General features: G+C 39.5%; 1 protein-coding gene across 1 annotated transcript; it reads right to left on the reverse strand.

Moving 5' to 3' along the window:
- Positions 1-689: 689 nt before the first annotated feature.
- Positions 690-20,292, reverse strand: cnot4b (CCR4-NOT transcription complex, subunit 4b). The gene is given in 14 exon segments (XM_043237027.1): positions 690-2,488; positions 2,491-2,628; positions 4,253-4,474; positions 9,135-9,674; positions 9,758-10,013; positions 10,162-10,219; positions 10,432-10,635; positions 11,112-11,230; positions 11,349-11,474; positions 11,753-11,854; positions 11,978-12,064; positions 13,913-14,110; positions 14,852-15,075; positions 20,096-20,292. Coding segments are annotated over 13 exon segments (2,397 nt in total). The 5' UTR covers positions 15,026-15,075; positions 20,096-20,292; the 3' UTR covers positions 690-2,315.
- Positions 20,293-21,020: the final 728 nt, after the last annotated feature.

Here is a 21,020-nt window from a genome sequence, read left to right on the forward strand (position 1 = left end):
ATTAAATAACGCCGTTATACATATGCAAATCATTTTAGGTGATAAAACGGAAATGAGGCACTTGATCATTCGGTCTCTCTCTCTCTCTCTCTATATATATATATATATATTTTGACTCAACCACTTTATGAAGGAATACATTACGTATTTGGGTCATTATAGCTGAGACCCTGGAGAAAACACATGCCCAGTCACTGCAGTTTCGGTATTGCATATTTGTTGGCAGCTTCCACTGCCAATTAGATCAGCACTGCAGTAATTTAAGCACGAGAGCATGACAGAGTGGCTCTGCTGAGCGTTTGAAAGCCGAGCGCTCGGTAAGCTCACTGCGAACGCCTAATGCACTCTTGACATTATCTGGGAGCCGCTGCCTCTTTACTGAGATAAAGTTAATTGGGCCGCACCGAAAGTATTTGAAGGCTCGCGCACCGGAGGTTGGTATTGACACCCACTAGAACGAACAAAAAAAAATTAAGTGCCACAAACCCTCCTCCAGACCTGATCTTTCAAAGAAGCAATTGTCGACGAGCACTGACGCAAATGAAGAGGACGTGTCCGAGCGCTGAGAGAGAACGTGTCAACGTGAGCCCATCGCCGCCTTTCATCACGTCACGAGGTGCTGAAAGAAAGTTGAAGGTTGACAAAGCAAAAAAAAAAAAAAAAAAAAAAAAGAGAAAGATCACTTCGACTCAAGCATGACATTTCGTCTTTTATTTAAGATTTAGTTTTTATTTTCCTCCAGACCTTTAGAGAGGTACAATTTCCTTCAGCTCTTCATTCTTCTTACATTTTAGCACTGTGTAAAACCCAAGTTAAACTGTACTGTCTTCGTCGTCGTCGAGATTTCATTTATTCATCCCTCTTGAATACTGCTGAATACCGAACTGTCGGCAGGAACCTACACAGCTGATACAGGATTAAGACCGTTTAAAGAAAACTGAGAAGGGGGCGAGTAGGAGTGACGAACAGTGTTAACCATCCCGGACGAGTCCCCTACGTATTGCCAAAACATCGGTTGCCCGGTAGCACAGCTATCCCAGCTTTCCCTTTTGTGAAAAGCCAAAAAAAAAAAAATAAAAACGTGCAAAGTAACTGCTACAGACACAAACGTTACGATCACATCCCCGTGAATTACCCTCCGCCGGAATCATTCGAACAGCCCTTTAACCCTGATTAGTTTCTTCACGCACCCACCAATCGCAAATTTCACGCCACGCATTCACACGTCACCGCACTCCGACTCTAGATCTAGTTCCTAAAACTCTGTACACCTCGCACACCTTCAAGTTTCTTCAGGGAGCATAGTCAGAGCGTAAACACTGATTAGGCCACGTATGCGGAGGCAGCTATAAGAGACGCCACACGGTGGCATCCCCTGCGCTGCACGAGCCCTGCGCTTGAAAGGGGTCGGTGGTACCCAGCTCTCGAATCCTCTTCATTTGGCAACACGCCGTCCTCTGATACAGAGGTTAACCGCGGTGTTGCGATCGAAAGCGGAAGACCCACCGTCCAACCAGACAATTTGGCGGAAGGGTCAAAGGCAAAGGCCTGCATCCATCTACAGTTAAATGCCACGTCGAGAACGGGCACCACGTTTTTGACCCCTAAAAATGCATCTCCCTTTTAACAAGGGCACAGAAAGGTAGAACAAAGTTAAAGGCCAAAAATCCTTGGTAAAAGTGCTTTTTGCTTCACCATCATTATGCCTTTGATCCGTCAGAACAATTGAAGCCAAGTACCCTTTTGATCAAACACAAAAACCGAAGCCCTGTTTTGATTTTGGACATCTACTTGATTGCTTAGCTGCATGGCTTTAAGGACTCTCACAGGAAGTAGCTCCTCTGTTGTGCAGATGGATGAACAGGTGCTGTTCTTTTTGGTTTAGCTTTGAAGGCAGACTCTTGTTTCTAAATCAAGACACTTTTTGTTTGATTCTTTCCATTTGGTTCCAATGGAATTTCAGGAGCGCATCGCTGTTGATGCGTACTGGTATGCAGAGTTCCGAAAATGATGTAGTGACGTTAACGTTACGTTTTTTTACTAAGGAGCTTGTTTAGGCCTCATACCTGTTTTCTGCGAGAATTGGCTTATGTATATGTGACCGTTTGAATTGGGGAAAGCTGGAACAGAGCACTTGGGCAACGAGGAAAATGAAAGACTAAACCAAGAGAAACACAAATCCGGGATAAAAATGAGCGCAAGATGAAGAGAGAAAACAATACATAATCTTGTTATTTTGTTAATAGCTTTGTACTGATTCGTCTGCCGTGTTTGTCGGCTGTTCTTCGGATAAGGGGAATAGGATTTCACAGTTCCTAATGGCGGTCCATGCCGGCGCTCTGTAGCAGATCTGTGGGGGCCGGGGCTGAGGCTCTGAAGGTGGTCTGGAAGCCAGGGGGAGGTGAGTGGAACTGGGTGGCGGGGTTGGCCGTGGCTGTGGTTGGATAAGGGGTCCAGCCGGCTCTGTGGGGGAACTGGGCTCCGAAGGGGCGCTGTGTGGGGGCTGAGGGGGCACTGTGGAGCCAGCAGGGACATCCATCTCTGTGAGCGCCTGTAAGGATTTGAGCCAGTGGGGGGGATTGTCATCCTGCAGAGAGTCCATACTGTTGCCTGAGGATGCTGGGATACCTGAAAGTGATGGCAACAAAAATTATTCAATTTGATTTATAATTTTAAACCTGTAAAATATTCTACTTTAAATTCCACATGCCAGCTTTTTTTCTTTTTTATGGTGGATCCATATTGTTATAAAAATGTTTTCAATTAAAATTTTATTCATTTCCTTGGAGTGTTCACATCTAAATATTTAAACAATACTTTAGGGAGACAAAATGCGATTTTAGCAAATAAAAAAAAAAAAAGTTCTCTAAAATATAATTTTCTGTGTGATTTTATTAAATGATTCACATTCACAAAACATAAGGAATAAAATAACTGTTTTGCTTATTTATATATTTTTTTCTTTATTATGATATATGGACACCCTCACATTTTTATGTTCAGCCATTGAGGGGGAAAAAAAAAAAAAGAATATTAATGTAATATTAATAATATGTCAGAAATTAAAGACATGATTATCTAAGAAGTGGATCAACTTATAGGTATGAACAACAAAAGGAGCATCAAGTGACTCAAACAGTAAATATCTATTCAAATCATTTGAAACAAAAATGCATACTGTACTAACAGATCAACAATTTGTCAAATGCGCCGCTCTTGATGCCACATAAAAAAATCATGTAGGCGATATTATTGAGGACATTTTTAAATATTTTGCAATAATAGGATTAATTACATAAGGAAAGCGGGCATTTTAGGGTGCTTTTGCACCACTTAAAACATGCTGGCCTGCTGTGAGCTATTAATTCCAAACCCCCTGTGGATGATGGATGCTGCAGGCAGCCGCTGAGAGCACCCAGACAATATCCGTGACATCCATACAGATTGCAACTTCAACCTTAGGGAGCAACAGATAAGACGTTGCTACTTCCCTCAACTGGGGGGGGAGAAAAATGGCAAAACTTTTCTGGAAGTATAGATTACAAAAACAGCTGCTCAATTCAGTTTTTGTCTATCAAACACGTAGCTCTAAAAATAAGATACAAAAGAATGCTGTAAATGTTCACTGCATATTTAACCACTTTACACACCGACTGTTGGCACTGCCTAATATTTTTGCATGGTATCTGATTTAGTCCAGATGGATGCTTCAGACTGTCTGAAAGTGCAGGAGACCAAATTGATCTGAAACGTGTGCCCTCTTCTATGGCCCTTAAAATGGCTTTACATAGCTGACATTTTTAGTGAAAAGGTTACAGAATAAATGTTTAAAAGGCCTAAATGCATTATTCATTTTAGCTCCCAAAGGCATAATTTGAACGGGTTTGGTTTTTCCTGAGGTCAGGTAAATTTGTTTCACAAATGCGTTTTGTGATTTTAAGCTTATCAGAACCAGACACTTTATTCCATTTTATAACCTATATAAATAACACCTGTTACTTAATGATAACAAAATAGCAAATGTTCAAACTGAAGATTTTTTATGTTCGTCTACGTAACACTTTTTTAGTTTCAAATGTTTTTAATGGAATTATCAAGGGGTTTAGATAGCATTGTGTACAGTGTAATTTTATAGATGTAACGTACATGACTACGTGAATGTATTTTTTATATTACTACAATGTAAAAACATTTATGCACAATAAGTACATCATACCCATTGATTCATTTTGGAATTATATTCAAAGCGTACCTGTGATGATGGCAGGGTCCATCCAGCTGGCTGTGCCATCCCAGCTAAGGCTGTGCGAGATGCCGCCTGGGTGGTTCACGCTGGATGAGGAGGAGGAGGATGAAGATGAAGATGAAGAAGAGCTGGGCAGTCCACCAAAGTTGATGTTGATGTTGGGTAAAAGCGCTCTGAGCCCATCCTGCCACTCCTTCACGTTCAGACTTTCTACCGAGGTGCTGTTTTCTGTTCGAGAAGGGGATGGTGAGGTATCCAAACGCCCATGTTCACAAATACACCGCAAAAGGGATGACAGAGATGGAAAAAGAGAGAGAAGAGAAAAAGCAATCGTCAGTTTCAACTTGCACAACACAAAAAACTGCCAATTGGTGGGATTAGTTTTACATTTTTGACAAAACCAAACATTGAAACGCAGTCAACTTTTAGCCTGATACGGTCTTAAAAATGCAACGCTTTATCGCAATCAAATCAAGTGATTAATTTGATTTATTATTTAGCGTGTAATGGCTGAAGATCGATTACTAGGTCTAACAAAAAACAATTTAATCGAATTCCCTAAAAAACGAATTTGCATTCGGGATATCACGTCAAGAAACCGCATTAATCAAAGCTGGACTGCGGATTAATAGCAGCTACAGTAATGATGATTTATACTTGATTCAGCAAAAACAACAGGTGATCTTTGGCTCTCTACTGAGTCTACTTGCCCTTACTAATGGAGGAACAATCATTATAAAGCTTTTTACAGTCCCGTTATTATTCAATTAGTTTCTCATTTATTTTTTTCCTCTGTGTCACACTGGAGGAGAGACGTGCAGCTTCAGTAACAGAGCTTCTTTCAGCTGGACTCAGGCCAAAATAAACCTTTTCTTCTCTAATCAGGCCAGTATTCTCCTAAGGTTTGCTTCTGCCCACAGGGAGGGAGAAACCAGGCGGCAAAGATGATGAAGGAGGGAACGGGGAGAAAGAAAGAGAGAGGGGGACAAACAAGGAAGAATCGCAAAAACAGGGGAATGGAGTGAACGAGATAACAACCCTGGCAGAGAAAAAACGAGTCTTTAGCCTCTGAGCTTGACTTAAGACTCTGCAAACTTCTCTGGGCACCTTCCTCCAACATCAGCCTCTTTCAAAGCCTGGACAATGCATTGAATAAGAAGCTGAAAACACTGGGATAGTGGTGGGGTTTGACGCAGACACACACACACAAAAATAGATATATATAAGGCTGGCCGACAGATTTAGATTTAACACTGACCGTTGTATTAATCTGACTGCAACAGTCTTAATTTAATATGTGAGAAGACCTGGACTGCAGAGTACTATGACAGATGTGAAAGTAGCACAGGAATAAAGAAAAATTATTAACCTGACACAGCTGCCAAGTTTTGCAGTTATCATCAAAAAATATACAATTAACTAACAGAAAGTGGTCTAATAATAATAATTTTATGTAATCGCTGATTCTGAACTCATAATAATTTTTTTTTTTGCACATCTATAAATTCTAATGTTTCATGCATTTCGTTTCACCATATTAGAGTATTGTTTTAAAAAATATTACAATTAAAAAGAACATTTTCATTAAATTACACTTTTTTAACAATTTTCCTGTTTCTTTAGTTAAGTTTTTCAATTAAAACATCTCTTGCAACAAACATTGTACTTTTCTATTTGAAAATATTAATACATTCATGCAAATTGCTCGAAATAATTTATCTGGGAATTGTATATAATGCATTATACCATTCTAGAACTCTTTAGAATGCATTATGCACGAAGTCTTTAAGTGTTCCCTTTTTTGTATCCCACACTGTAACTGTGCTAACAAATACAACTGTACTACCACCAGCAAGAAGGGAGTCTACTGGGACAGCTTGCTGTTAAAAGGTCTTCAGACAATAAAGGTGCATCCGGCCAAGACAGCAGACGCACTGTTACAGTCAAACAGGTCATGCTTGTAATTTAATTATTTGGCAACATGGGAATTTAAAGAGCAGACGGAGCTCCCCTCTGACACCATATGACAGGAGTTTCTCCTGAGCATGGGCAAGGGTCAAAACTATGGATGCAATTTGTTAATTACTCTGTAAATCAGATAAAACAATGGATCTCATTTAAAATGTGGCTTTTTAGCAGAGGTTGGGAGATGCACTAATATCATCCTAATGCAAAAAGCAGGGTTTCTCCATCAACGATGCTTTGAGTAAACAAGCATATTCATTATATAACAGTATACGTTTTCCCTTTTTCAATATAACAGCGTTCAGGCCTCAAACACAGAGGAAGTGACACGTTCACTCGGGAAACGCTGAATTGGTTCTGCAGTCGATACAGTCAAACCTGTGCAGATAAACAAGTCAAGTGTGAGAACGAGCCAATATGAGAATCTAGACACTCAATATCAACACTTGAGGGGGACTGGGCTTTAATGAAACACCTCTGAAGGAGGGGATAAGATGAATGAGGTGTTGAATAACGTGAATGAGGTGTTCTTTTTAAACCTCTCCACAGTTCTTTCTTCTGATTAGAAGGTGCTCGTCTAGCCAAGTGTGGCAGGCATTAACACAATCACCCATGTTCGTATTAGCATACGTAGATAAACAAGTGTCGTCATGTTTTATTTATGCGGACGGGACAAAAGCTAAACTCAGAATCACATCGGCAAAGTAAAGAAACCAAATTTATCTGGCAGGGCCGTAGAGGGTGAAAAGTGGGTCTTTTTGCATCATTCAGCGTTCAGTCAGACTGGGGCGTTCATAAAACATTAAATGAACATAACCATTGCAATGTATACATCGCATTAAAGATATTCTATGTTATAGTAATTCAATTCAGAATATATACACCACTGGGGTCAGTAAAAAACTAATTCTTCATTTACTCAAACTTTCTAAGAATCCTGGAGTGTACCATGGTATCGTTTTTTTCAACAGTGCTAAGAATTTTTTCTGTATACACACACACAAAGTAGATTTTTTTAATTCATTACTAAATTAATTTTAAGAAATTTATTAAAAATTTCACAATAATGCATACCGTTAATTTGGATGATTTAAATGCATTGCATATATGTTCAGTTAATTTTGCATTCATTCATAGTAAATAAAAGTGATCATCATTTGCTTACTACGTTCATTTATTTATGGAGCAGAAACTGGTCTCACACTCGAACAACACATCTAACAAGTTATGAGATTGCATGTGTTGGCCCCACCAGCCTATTTTGGTATCTCGGCTCTTCTTCGTAAATAATGCAACATTCCCCTCCCAGGTCCCGGCAGCTGCATCCTCAGGAGGACACTACAGCAAACAGGGAAGACCATTCTCTCACTGAGACCCACGGACTTAAGAAGCAAACACAAAATACACTGCATAGCACAACTGAGCCAGAAATGGAGCCAGCAGTATTAAAAACTAAACAAAAAAAAAGTGTCATGCCAGTTATTCATTGTTTCTATGAGTAATGAAAGCCTCAGGTCACTTCCAATTTCCCTTCCCTTATTTTTTGCACCATCTGAAATACAAGTTAATCTAATCTTAAAAAGTAGGCGGCACGCTGAGAAACAAACAGCCTGTTAGCAAATGCTACACTTCCACAGCAGTGTCAGCAGATTAGATTGTTTCACATAAAAAGCCCTAAAGCTAGTCTGCAAGGAAACACTTTCTATTTAAATGAACTGAATTTCTAAAAGATCAATTCGGGACGTGCTTGGGGAGTAACTAACTTAAATCCACTTTTTCAGTTGCATGACAGCAGCTCATCTGCTCTAATCATTTCTGAATGCGTCTTCAGTACCATCTTTTATTTGTCCATGTTGTCACGGTATCAAACCAAACTGAGAAATAACTCTATGATATTTGATACCTGGATTTCTTTTTCAGCGTGGCCCTTCGCTGACAGGTTCAGGTAAGGGTTTAAGTGAAATGTCAAACAGTAGCCTCTTCCCCCGTCTGAGTACTTTCTCTTCAGGTGGATAATACCGGTTTATTTCATATTTTCTTGAGTTACGGGGTCTTCTCACATCCACAGCACAAAGATGAATCCATGAAAACATTAATCTTTGTTTAAGTTCAGGCACAGAGTTCAGGTCAGGAAAACCATCTGTCTTCTCAAGTCAAACTGAATTAATTAGGATAGAATGACTTTAAATAAAAACTTTCATTGCCTGAGGTGGACACCCACACTTGGAGGTCCTCCACAAATCACAAAAACGCTAAAGGTATGAAAAAAAAAAAGTGGGCTGGCCCATCATGCATTACGTAAAATTGCAGTTCTGTCACGAAGATGTCCTCAGGGGGATGATGATTATATGCTGTACAATTTGTATCAGCACTAAATGTGACAGCGATTTCACTGCTATACTTCAAATCATGAGGTTTCATTCCAAGAGAGAGCCCTCGGCAATCACCAGGATCTATGACGGACACATCTGCACGCTATCAAAACAGCACCACACTGTCCTCCAGTGGCCGAGTCTGCCACGGCAGCTACCCATAATGCAAACATATGCTGTCCACATAACATTTTTACTTTATATTAAATATCTAACAATATTACACTAAAGAATATATTTTCATCATTTTCAAGTATTTTTAAGACCTTTCAGACCTTCACAAATAAAATTAATACAATGAGCAGAGGAAGGTAATGTCTATTAAAATGTCATTAAACTGCAAAATTACTAATATAATATATATATAAGAAAAGTATTAATAATTATATTGATTTATACAATTATCAATATATTATCTAAATTAGACAGACATTGACACATATCTACCCAATTTATTTATCCATCTAACCATAAAAAAATAAAAATAAAAAAATAAAAACCCCAATGTATTGATATACACATACAGATCCCTAGAACCGGTTTGCACGTACCTGTCATATGAATACCTCCAAGCCCCGAATTGTGATGATGTTGCTGTTGTGGTGCCAAGTTCAAGTCCAAAAAGCTGCTGTGCTGTGCAGCAGAAGAAGGGGCTCCGCTGTGATTCAAGTGCGGGAGGTTATTGCGCATGGGCATGCCCATCCAACTATGGCGGGAGGTCTGCGTCTGGCCGGGAAAGCTAAAGGAGTTGTAGACAGTGCGGTGTGGGAGTTGAGAGAAGCCCAGCGAGGGCAAGCTGGAGTTTGGGGTGAAGTGTGAGGCTGTGGGGGGCTGAAGTGGACCTTTCATGGAGGGGGCGTTGTGGAGTGGGCCGAGTAAAGGCCCGTGGGGAAAGACTGGCATTGATTTTGTGCCCGTCATGGGTAAGGAGGCTTTGTCTTGCACCGAGAGCTCTTTCTCTATAAGGTCAGCCAGTGCCTTACGGGTGACGTCGAATGGGTCAAAGCCAAGGTCGTCATCCTGTTGCTTAGCCGAAGAACCGAAACCGAAGGCCGCTTGCCAGTCTGTAGAGGACGACACTGGCATGGTATCTGTCAGAAGAAAGACGGAGAATTGTATATTTTATGTGTGCAATGTGGTGCAAATGATATTTGACCTTGGAGATGTAAAGTACCTGACGTGAAGAGGCTCTGTGGTTCTGGGGCAGTGGGCCAATCGGAGTTGCTGTGAAGGGAACTGGAAAAGCCGGACAGGCCGCTGGGGATGGGATTGGGGTGTCGGAAGTTGCTGTTGTCGGAAAAGAGCGACTGTGACTCGGCTGCTGCTCCTTCGAAAGGCGACCGTACTGTCAGTCCTGCTACACAGATAGGCACCACTAGAGACGGTTTGGACAGGCCAGGAGGCGGCGATGGAGAGTCACTGCCAGAAATCTGGAGGGTTTGATAAGAGGGAGGGAAAAAACAACAACCTTGTATTAAAACATTACCTGTTCTATTTAAAGAGAAGTGATTTAGATAAGTGTACAGCTATCCATTTGGAAAGGTAAATAAAAGATCAGCAGTGTGATCCTCAACTTACTTGTTGTGATGTTTCTCCGTTGCTTATACCGATGGAATCTGAAGGTTTGTTATTTGGGCTGCAGGAAAACAATACAAACTCGACAATCAGCTACATTCATACAGTATCATGTATCAAGTTAAACTGTATTAGGATCATGTATAAAAATGTGTAACAGTAATGTTTGGGAGAAAATGTTTGCTTTGTGACAATTAAGGACAAGTGTAATTTCACAAGAGAAAAACAGGCTGACAGAATATGGCACTAGGCAGAAGTTGACAGCCTGGCTACCTGACAGAGTCACAGTTTGATGTGAAGGGAGGCAGGCCAGTGATGGAGCCAAGGCCGAGCTCTGTGTCCGGGCCGTCTGGAGTCATGTTTTCAGAGTCTGAGCCGCCATCTAGGGGTGGGGTCTTATGGTGCTCTGGCAGCCCATTGGGGGTCTTCCCTGTGGTTTGTATCGAAGGCCAAGCTTCTTTGCTGTTACTGTTGGAACTGGGGAATATGATACGAAACATTAAATCTGACAGTAACTTTAAATGTAAAAGAGGGAGATCATGATTGTAGTTTTCTGTACAACTCCAAACAATAAAGTAATCAAAAATATGAAATAACTTCCATTATGGAAAAACTTTTTACCATATTAACTAACAAAATCAGTAAACATGAGTTAAGAATGACCAATACCGCTACAGGATTTATTTATCTTAGTAAATGTTAATTCCAGTGTTTACTAACGCATTATTAAATCCCAACTTGTTTGTTAACATTAGTTAATACACTCAACTAACAGGAATAAACAATGAACAACTAATTAACATTAACTAACATTAACAAAGATTAATAGTGTAAGAAATGCATTTCATCGTTTATTCATACATTACTAATGTTAACAAATGACACATCATTGTGAAGATTATTACTAAACGAAAGAATAAATAAATGTTTTTAACAGGTGCTTTGGCACAGACCTCTGAGATGTGCCTGATTTGCCCTTCGTCTTCTCCCCTGTCGAGCTCTGCAGGAAGTTGGGGTTTGTTTTGTAGAGCTCCTGTAAGAGTTTCTGTTCATATTCCTGATGTTTTCCTGCCTGCAGTGTCAAATGTTATGAGCTATGAGTCTGTCAATGTCAACAAAGTATTTAAAAAAAAAAAAAAAAAAAAAAAAAAAAAAAAAAAAAAAGAAAAAGCAGGATGCGGCAACTTTACCTGCATTTCTTCTTTCGTGAAACTAGCAGCTTCGTCTCCCAGCTCGTGAAGATACATACAGTCTGGTTTGGGGCACTGCATGCTTTTTAGAAAATAACTGCAGTATTTTGTTGTACCTAAAGAAGCCTGCAAGAAAGAGTCACATTTTGTTATAATGCACACCGGAAGCAACTAAACTTTTGTCTCATGTTTTGCTAACACTTGTTATTAACTTGACTTTTCCTTTAATAAATTCTTAATTTGCTGCTTATTAATAGTTAGTAAGGTAGTTGTTAAGTTTAGGTATTGGGATGTAGAATTACTTAATTAGCACTAATAAATGGCTAATATTCTAGTAAGACGCATGCTAATAAGCAACTAACAGATGTAACCGTAAAATAAAGTGTTACCCAAGTTTTCATTACCTTAAGTGTTCTGCCGTCTACTACAACATTGTTAACACACTGTATAGCTCTGAGGGCATCTTCTGACCGAATGTAAGTGACATAGGCACTGGCGCTAGGACCCTGGGGACAAATATCAAAGCATATTAGATGACGAAATGAGAACAAGCAAATTAGACCCTGTGAAAATGTGTTTTATGCTACATTTTTGCTTTCAAGGCTAGCTGGGAAGAAAACAAAGCCCACCTGTGAGCCTGCGTAAGAAGTGCTGTTATTGATGACCACCTTATGGATCTTCCCAAACTTCCCGAAGTACTCCGGCCTTTTTAAGACCTGCAATTAGACATCAATTATATATTTAAAAACACCTGATTGCTGTTTGCTGATCATCAAGGGCACATGCAAATGCAGTTTATTTAGAGGACTCGCACAGGGAGAGAGCACACCTGATTACCGTGATTCCTCGGAAGGATGTGACTCAATCACCATTTATTATATGAGAAAGGCATATGAAAACTAGGTTAGGAACCAAACATACCCCATCAGTGCTGTGGAAAATATTTATACTTATAAAATCTTACATAAGCAAACCATTTCACACAATGAGGCTTTTGGAGGATGGAGGAATAAAAAAAAACAAACAAATAAGATTCGCGTGAATGACGTACTGTATTGAGAAACGATGACCTAAACACTATCAACAGGATGTCCACAATGTTCAGCCAAATCAACAGTGAAAATGAAGTGTGGCACACAAGTAGGTCTCTGGTGGGTGACTGACAGTTCATTGGCGGAGGGCTTCGCCTCGATGGCATGGTGCTTTTGAGATTCTGGTCACTCTTGAACTGTGAAAGCAGCCCGGATGTTTCTTTGCGGTCTTTGTTTGCCTCACTCCCTTTCAGTTTTCTGGGTTTTTTTTGTTTTTTTTTTTTTTTTTCACACCCTCGGTGTGAAATAAATGAAGGCACAGAGACTGAAAAGTGAAGGGATGATCGGTACTGAGAACATTCAGGCAGACAAACCGCATAAAAACACTGTCACAATGTAATTTGATGTTTTGAAAGCTTTGTGCTCCTTATCTCGTTCGAACGCTCTTGAATTTGGAAGGCATGTTCTCACACTCTCGCTTTTTCACACTGAATAACTTGTTCTCTGCTGAGATCTATTCAGGGTACATGACGTCAGCTGTGATGGCAAATAGAGGGAGAGAAAGAGCGTCAGAGAGAAGGGAGCGAAAAGAGTGAAAGCTGTTTTCGTGGGCTGGTTATGCAGGCTAAGTGCAGCTGGTGGGCAGGTAGCTTTCATTTCCCAGGAAACCATTTGTGGTCTCTCTTTTTTCTCCATTTAATGATATGTGGCATTAAAATCAAATCTAGACGTCTTCAAGGAGTTCCATGCAGCCAGATGGAAGTGATCCTGAACAATATGCCAAATGAAAGCATAATGGAGAATAGAAGCATCAAAAAGTATGCATTTTCATAACTGAAAATTAATGTCAGTGTGATTCCACAACAAATATGTTTTACATTGACAGCAATAACTGCAAGCAGTTTACCAACATAGCAGCTGATATTCAAATCAATAAATGTCATAAGCAGGACTGAGAGCACAAGAGCTACTTTTTGTCTTCCTTAGTTTGTTGTTTTTAACCGTAATTTTAATAAACAAGGCATCTTAATATACCATTAGCATTCAGAAAATATGCATTTATGTGTAAAATTTACATTAAATTGTTGTTACTATGGTTACCAGTGCACACGGACATTAAATCCATTTATTTAGTACAAACTATTGTTTCTTTTATTTATTTTGGATAAATCCCGTGTGTCAAGTGGGTCTTTTTCCACAAAAGGATATGAGCTCAAAAAAGTAGTTTTCATCTGACCAGAAATGCATTGTTAGCTGGAACAAATAGTCCTTTCCTTAACCTTCATTTTTCAACAGATATAATATAGATAAGACCTTGATGGGATAAAAAAAAAAAAAAAAAAAAAAAAAAAAGTGTACTTTCATATCTTGCTTGTACTAAAAATTTTATAAAGAACAGAAACCAAGTGTGGGTGAATTTTGAGAGCTTACTCTTATATAAAGATGAATATCAAGTTTTAGTGCCTCAGAATCATTTATCTTGAGTGAGAGGAACAGCAGTTACACAGAGGATGGTGTATTTTGCTGAATCACCTCGGGATCGGCGAGTCTTTGTGAAAGGCCCACCACAAAAACCAGGTTTCTCTGAACAACTCGCACACTGGAGAGGTGCTTGCGGTTCTCTGTGATCTTCTGCTTCCGCTCATTCTGCTTCTGCTTCTTCTCGTTCTTTATCCTCTGTAGCTCCTCTTGAGAGAGAGGTTTGTAGACTGCAGGGTCTTCTGGATATGGCTAAACCAAACAAAAGATGCTAAATGTCAGATGAAATCATTCTTGAAGACTGTGTTTCACTAAATGATTAATGACAAAATTATATTGAAATAATTTGGACATATCTGCCAAAACAAACAGAAAAATCTTTATAATATAGGCTACTCATTTTTTTTTTTTTTTTACATCGCATATATAACAATATATAGACACTAATTAAGGATCAGCAGATACCCTTTACAGATAAACAACTGGAATGAAACTGGTGCAATAAAACAAAATAATAACATGGAAATAATAACATGCGTCCTGCAAATAAAGGCTGAGGAGCTGCAGTAAACTGGACACTACAGGGACTGATTTAAATGATTGTCTGGGAGCGCTTGGAGAAACAACACAAGAACTGGAGGCCTGTTGTGCTGCACATGTCTCCTTCACACAGCTGTACAACAACGATAAAAATCACGCTGACCCTGAAGGCAATTATTCCAGCAAAGATCCCTGGGATGCTGAAAGCTAGCCATTAAAACTCATCTCCTGCAGCTCCCCAATAGAGCAGTTGCTTAGAAATAAATTCAAGTGTCAAAAGTTGCTTGGGTTAAACTGTGTAAATGCAATCAAGTGGTAAAGCCAAAATTACAACATGTAAAACTCGATCTTACTTTAGTTTACAATCCTAATAAGTTGCACAGATTACATATGCACTCATAGATGATTCTCAACAAATTGGATTTTTATGTGCTGTACTGGCTCTTTGGTTACCTTTCTGCAGGCCGGGCAGAGGCCGTTCTCATCTGTGCGTATGCGATGCCAGCAGAAGCGGCAGATCTGATAGCCGCAGGTGCAAGGGAAGAAGTTGACGTCATCAATTTCCAATGGTTCCATGCATAGTGGGCACTCCATGGGGTCCTCCTTCACCTCAGGGCTGCGGGACATGGCACGGCACGAAGAAATGAGCTGGGTGTTCTCACAGTTTAGAGGCAGAGCTGACGAGAAGGGGGGGAAAAAAAGATAATACATTGAATTTTTTTAATGCTTTTTTTTGCTTTAATATGAAAAAAAGTTACAAAATAAAAAGTTTAAACTTCTGTAACATAATCATAAAAAATAATGCCGTCAAACCAACAAAGCGTCTAGTTTTATAAATGCGGCCAATATCTACTTTCCAACACTGCCTGATCTTCAGATACGAGACAGAATTAGGCTCATATCACTCACATAGTCTCAAAGCACACTAGAGGTTGCAACAGAGAGCCAATAATGAGAGTGCTGCTAGTAAGAGTGTGTTTGTGTGTGTGGGAGGAGTTTAAAACTCAAGTCAAGAGAGGAATTGAAGGCATAATTGGAATCGACAAGCCCAAACACCCACACAAGCAATTGCAACAGTTTCAATAAAAGTATGCGTATCCTCTAGGGATGATCCAGTGAACTGGTTGTCTAAATGTGTAGGTGCAAATTCAGCAGTTACTGAAAATGAGGTTTTGGACCCTCATATGGAACACAGATCCGTGGGCTCATGACAAGGTTTGCATCTTGAATGCAGGATGCATTGGTTAAAAAGCAATACGAGGTCTCTGTAGGGTTACTGAGAAAGTCTCAGTTATTTAAGAGCGTACTGAAAAAGTAATCTTGGCATTAAAAAAAAAAAAAAAAAAAAAAAAAAAGCGGCAGTGAAAAAGGGGATTTAATTCATTTAATACAGCAGGGGATGAGATAACGGCTAATACAAACTAATCGACGTCTTGGTGGCAGTTGGTTTACTGGTTTTTACTCTACTTATTTAGTCTCTTCTGAAGTTGTTCTCAAACCCATCTGAATAAACAACATGGATGAGCACAAATACGACAGTTTGTCCAAGACACTTCCGTTCCCTGGTGACACTTCCCCACGAGGTTCATTTATCAAACAATGGTCTGAACGAAGCTCCCAAATGGGAACAAATACAGGACAGTCTTGCGTTCGTTAACAAACAAACAGGAATATGATGCATTCATGGAGGGATCCGTCTCTGTCATATTAAACGAATAATAAAAAAAACATTACAGAACCAGCAACATCTCAAGCTGTAGGAGAAACAACCAGATTTCATGATATTAGCCATATATTGGTAGTTCGTGTTTTAAGCAGGGGGAGGCACATTCTAGAGAGCATTGATTGGCCAAAAACCTGTGCAGTGTATTGTTAGGGTTAGTCATGAAAGTTGTTAGCATGTTTTCCCAGGAAAATCTATATACATCTGAACAATGTTTTTGGCCATCCTTACTGTTGAAGTACAATATGCACAAAATGTTGTACACAAGACATGAAATTGATGAAAACTTACAGTAAAGTCTATTATAATGTTATAAATTATTTATTTCTCACATAAATGCTGCTCTTTAGAACTTTCTATTCATCAAAGCCACCTAAAATGCATAAGTCTGCAAAAAAAAAAATGATAAATTGACCAAATCAGCATATTGGAATCATTTTTGAATGATCAAGTCACACTGAAGCGTAATGCATTCTGCTTTGCCTTTACATGAATAATTTACATTTTACAAAAAGTAATTAAAATACATTTCCCAACATTACTGTTTTTTTTTTTTTTTAATCTTACTGACCCAAACTGTTAACAGTGGTGTATGTACACAGCCTCACAGCTATCACACACAGAAGCCAACAAAGCTCTAATTGTCATTTCATGGGGTAATATAGTCACTGTCTGTAGCGGAAGCACCAGTTGTGAGAAGAGGGGACAGCGTGTGGTTACAAGAGGATGGGGGAAAAAAAAAACCAGGAGCCATCTAAAAATATCCCATCCTGGCCAGGCAGAGTACAGCAGGAGGAGTCAGTCCCTTGAATCTCCCTTTAAAAGGGAAATGCTGATTGAACGCAGGGGGCGGTCTGTGCTACATGTAGGGTAATCAGCACTTCCTCGGATCGGCAAGGTCTCACCCCAGCTAGTAAGGGGGGCGGTGGGGAAACTGCAAAGCAGTCTCCTTAACATGCCGATATGGAATTAGAAACAGAGTGTAAGGTTGTTTTTTGCCGACTGTATGGAGAAGGAATTCCCACTGTCAAGTGAGGATGGGATTCCTTCCCAGCAGAGACGGATATCAGCTCTGGGTAATAAAAGCTTCCGCTGGCCCCTGCTGGGGATGATGCATAACAAACATAACCATCCCTCTTGTTTAAAAAAAAAAAATGGATTGGATTGGATTTCATTCCAACACAATGATTATAAACCCCCCAAGACACGGCCAAGCTGTGCGGGGTCTGATTCCCTCTGGCATCCAACATCACATGCATATGCTTCTTTCACAAGAACAGAACGAAACAGGGCAATAAAAGTCACAAGATAGCCTAAATCTGAATTAAAGCTGCATCACTATGTTACGCCTATAACAAGCGTTTATACTTTAGACAGGTTATGGACTGCAGCTTTAAATTGAAGCCATTATGCTTACATTGAGCAACGAAGCCAGAATCACCCACAAGTCTCTTTGGAGCAGATATGTTTGCAAAGTGACTAAGGTGCTGGGAAAGCGTAGGAACAAATGATAATCTAAACCTACAATGTTTGAGTTTTGGCGGTGGTTCATGTTTTTGTGTGTACATTAACCCAGGGTGTCGTGGAAGCTGAACCCTGAATGGACGGCCTGAAGGGCCCTTACTCCTGCGTGCAGGAATCGACGTGGAATGACTTTTCTTCAAAACATACCAGAATCCGTGAGAAAATATTCAAACTGCTAATCGCCGGCACATCTGGCTTTTGGTTTCTCCACACCTCACAGAGATGCTACAGCGCACCAATTTAAAGCATAAAAACAGAATAAAGTGAATATTTCTGACAGCTAACTTACAGTACTAATAAATTTGAGTATGCGATAAGTTCGGCGTAACCTGAAATAGAAAGCCAACATCTGCAAATACAAAAACAATGCAAATCTCACAGACATTGTGCCTTCTAGAAACTAATTATAAACCAAAGGATGAGTACAAAAGCTGTGCAACATTGAATACAGTATCTTGAATAAATAACGTCTTGAAGGCAGACTAATACAGTCTTCGGCAGATCTGTAACAGGCATTTCATTTTATATAGTCAAATCGAAGATCTGTGTTGTTGAAAAGGGTTTCGAAAATTGTCAATGTACCATTAAACTTAATAGAGTCAGCATGTGAAACCAAAACGTTTCAACATTTGAAACCATCGACAAACAAAAATGCAAGTATTATATAACACTGTGAGAAAAGTTAAAGATTGTCTTGGGCACCATTCTGAAAGTGTTTCTGCAACAGGCTGTTCATTTTATGTGCGAGTTAAACAGAAGGTCTGTGTTTTAAATGGGTTTTGAAGGGCGGTGAACAAGCAGTTACATCAAGTTAAGTCAGCACCTCCAGCATGTGTCAATTTCAATTAAACTACATACACAACCAAAACAGAAGTCATACAAATACTCAACCAATCAAATGTCAGCTACACACTGATGTGAAATGTATAGTCAAAGGCTATAAAAGCTGCCTTTTGCTCTGACGAATATATGCAATATGGTGAAAAATTGGCAAAAAGATGGAAAGTCATTCTGATGTCACAGAAGAGCGTAGCTGAAATTATAATCGGAGTGGGAGTCGTGTCCATTTGTGGGCTGCTCTTCATGAGCAGATGGAAGAGGCATGAAAAGGAATGAAAGATATGCCTTTGCCACAAAAACTATTCTGGGCAGACAAAATAAAAGGCACTAAAAACGCTAAAATGCAACACAAAAGGTATCCATTTTAGAATGTATCTGCAGTAGCCCATAGCTGAGAAAAAAAAAAAAGCATGGTTATCTAATGCAGCTAAAAAGCCAATCTTTCCAGATCTCTCCAAGTTGAAATTAAAAGACTTTTATCCCGTTCCGCCAGGATTGCGGCTGACCCGTTCGGACAGAACGTAAAAGGTGCAAATTAACTTTTTCAACCGACTATTTTAGCAAGCAGCGTCATTTCTTTGCAACTGAACACCAAGGCAGATGTCCATTCAGAACAGGATCGTGTAGCACCAGTGACCCTTGCCAGAAAATTGTCTCAAACATTGTGTCTGGCACAAACAATGTCTGACGGTGCACTGGAACCGGGCCTAGACAGTCGGTCCACTTAAAACCCGCCTGGTATCGCTCCCAAAGCACAATACAACAGAACTCTCGTGTTCCCCTTTACTGGAATCTTTAACATGCGTCTGCATGAAAATAACTGGCGAAAAATTCAATCTTAGCTGTCACGCAACACTGTAAACTCAAAAGACCCACTGCTGACAACAGTGTTAATGATGCACACTCAACAGAAAGACAATGTTGCAAGCAAACACAAAAATATCCTCTTCTGGGAGACTCTGACTTCATATTTCTTGTGGAAAGGATGACTGGTGCTTTTTGTCTACGAAACCACCTCCTGTCAGTGGGCTGCCTATTGAAACGTGCGCCACACACAATAATAAAGGGTGTGGACAAAAAGAATAAAACTGCAGTAACGGAGCAATGTCAGGCATATATTACACGCAAATATTACACTGCAACTTCCTATTCAAATAACAAGGAAAACTGCTGTCAAAGTGAATATGCGTGTAGAGAAATGAAATGTGTTTCCTTGTTAATGCCTTTGAGTAACGTTAAACCAGCTAAGCTAGCCAACATGGAAGTTATTCAACAGGCTAAATTACACACTAAAATCAGCGTGCACGTACTGGGTACTGTCTAAGAGTCTGAATGACAAAAAATAAGTCAGTGTTTGGCGAAGCGAGGATCGATATTTGAGTATTTTATTAAAAGCCGGTCAAACGGTGCGGCTAGCGGCTACTCGGCTAACTGTACGACTAACGTTAGTATGCCAGACTGATGAAACACACACACAACACGGGCATTTCCACGAGAAATGGACGTTTGAGGGAGAAAGAGGGATGAGGCATGTTAAAGAGGTGAATTTAAAGAGGATAGCAGCTGAATGTGGAGGCGGTGGACAAGAGAGGCCTTGGTGGGATACTCACCCTGTCTATCTGTACAGACAGATTCACAGCAAATAAAATCTATCTGAACGGCCCAGGTCTAGCACAACAGGTCACAATATAATTTCCCAGGTGGCTTGTCCCTGCTCCTGTGTGATTTGATGCGAAAATACCAAGCCTTGTTTCTTATAGCCTCTCTGTAGAGCGGTAGTGCCTCCTAACCACCATCTTACATTGAAATAGGGAGGGGGGGCGCGTCAAGTAGTGACTTTTCCGCGCATGCGCAGTGGATGGTGAGCTCGGGCGTATGTGGGTAATGTAGTGTGCAATATACAGTGCCGCTGGAAATGTTTACAGAGACAAACACATTAACTGGAGGTCGAACTGTGTAAATTTTCACATTTTTATTTTATTATATGTTTTATAAAAGATAAAAACAAAAGATATTATAAAATACAAAAATAAAAAAATCTGTTATCGATTTTGTACATTTGCAAAATGTAGTAACTGTAACGTTAGTTACAAATAAATGGCTTGATATATGCTATTTGTACATTACCTGTTACATTTAAAAAAAATATTTCAGGAATGCTTTATTGTTTAATGTTGCTGTTTTATTAGAGCGTGTTGTCAAGCATTTTACATTTATAAATACAATTTATGAATTACAGTAGGCTACATATTGACCAATTAATTGAATTAATTGTCTTATTGCATTAATTATGTATCATAATTGTTTTACTAGTTAGCTTTGATGCACATTTAAATTACAATTACACTGTTTAATGAATTCTGATTCAAAATTGTGCCAAAGTTACATGCATTAGCTAGGTATGATACATATAGCTATGCATAACTAAAACCAAAATACTAATACTATTACTGCTTGTAGTACAAATAACTAAAAGTGTGACAGCCCCAGTCAAATAATTATCTGTATTCTTTCTTTCTTTAAATAATAATTTTT

Source organism: Puntigrus tetrazona, chromosome 4, assembly GCF_018831695.1.
Source record: "Puntigrus tetrazona isolate hp1 chromosome 4, ASM1883169v1, whole genome shotgun sequence".
In the NCBI taxonomy this organism is placed as follows: Eukaryota; Metazoa; Chordata; class Actinopteri; order Cypriniformes; family Cyprinidae; genus Puntigrus; species Puntigrus tetrazona.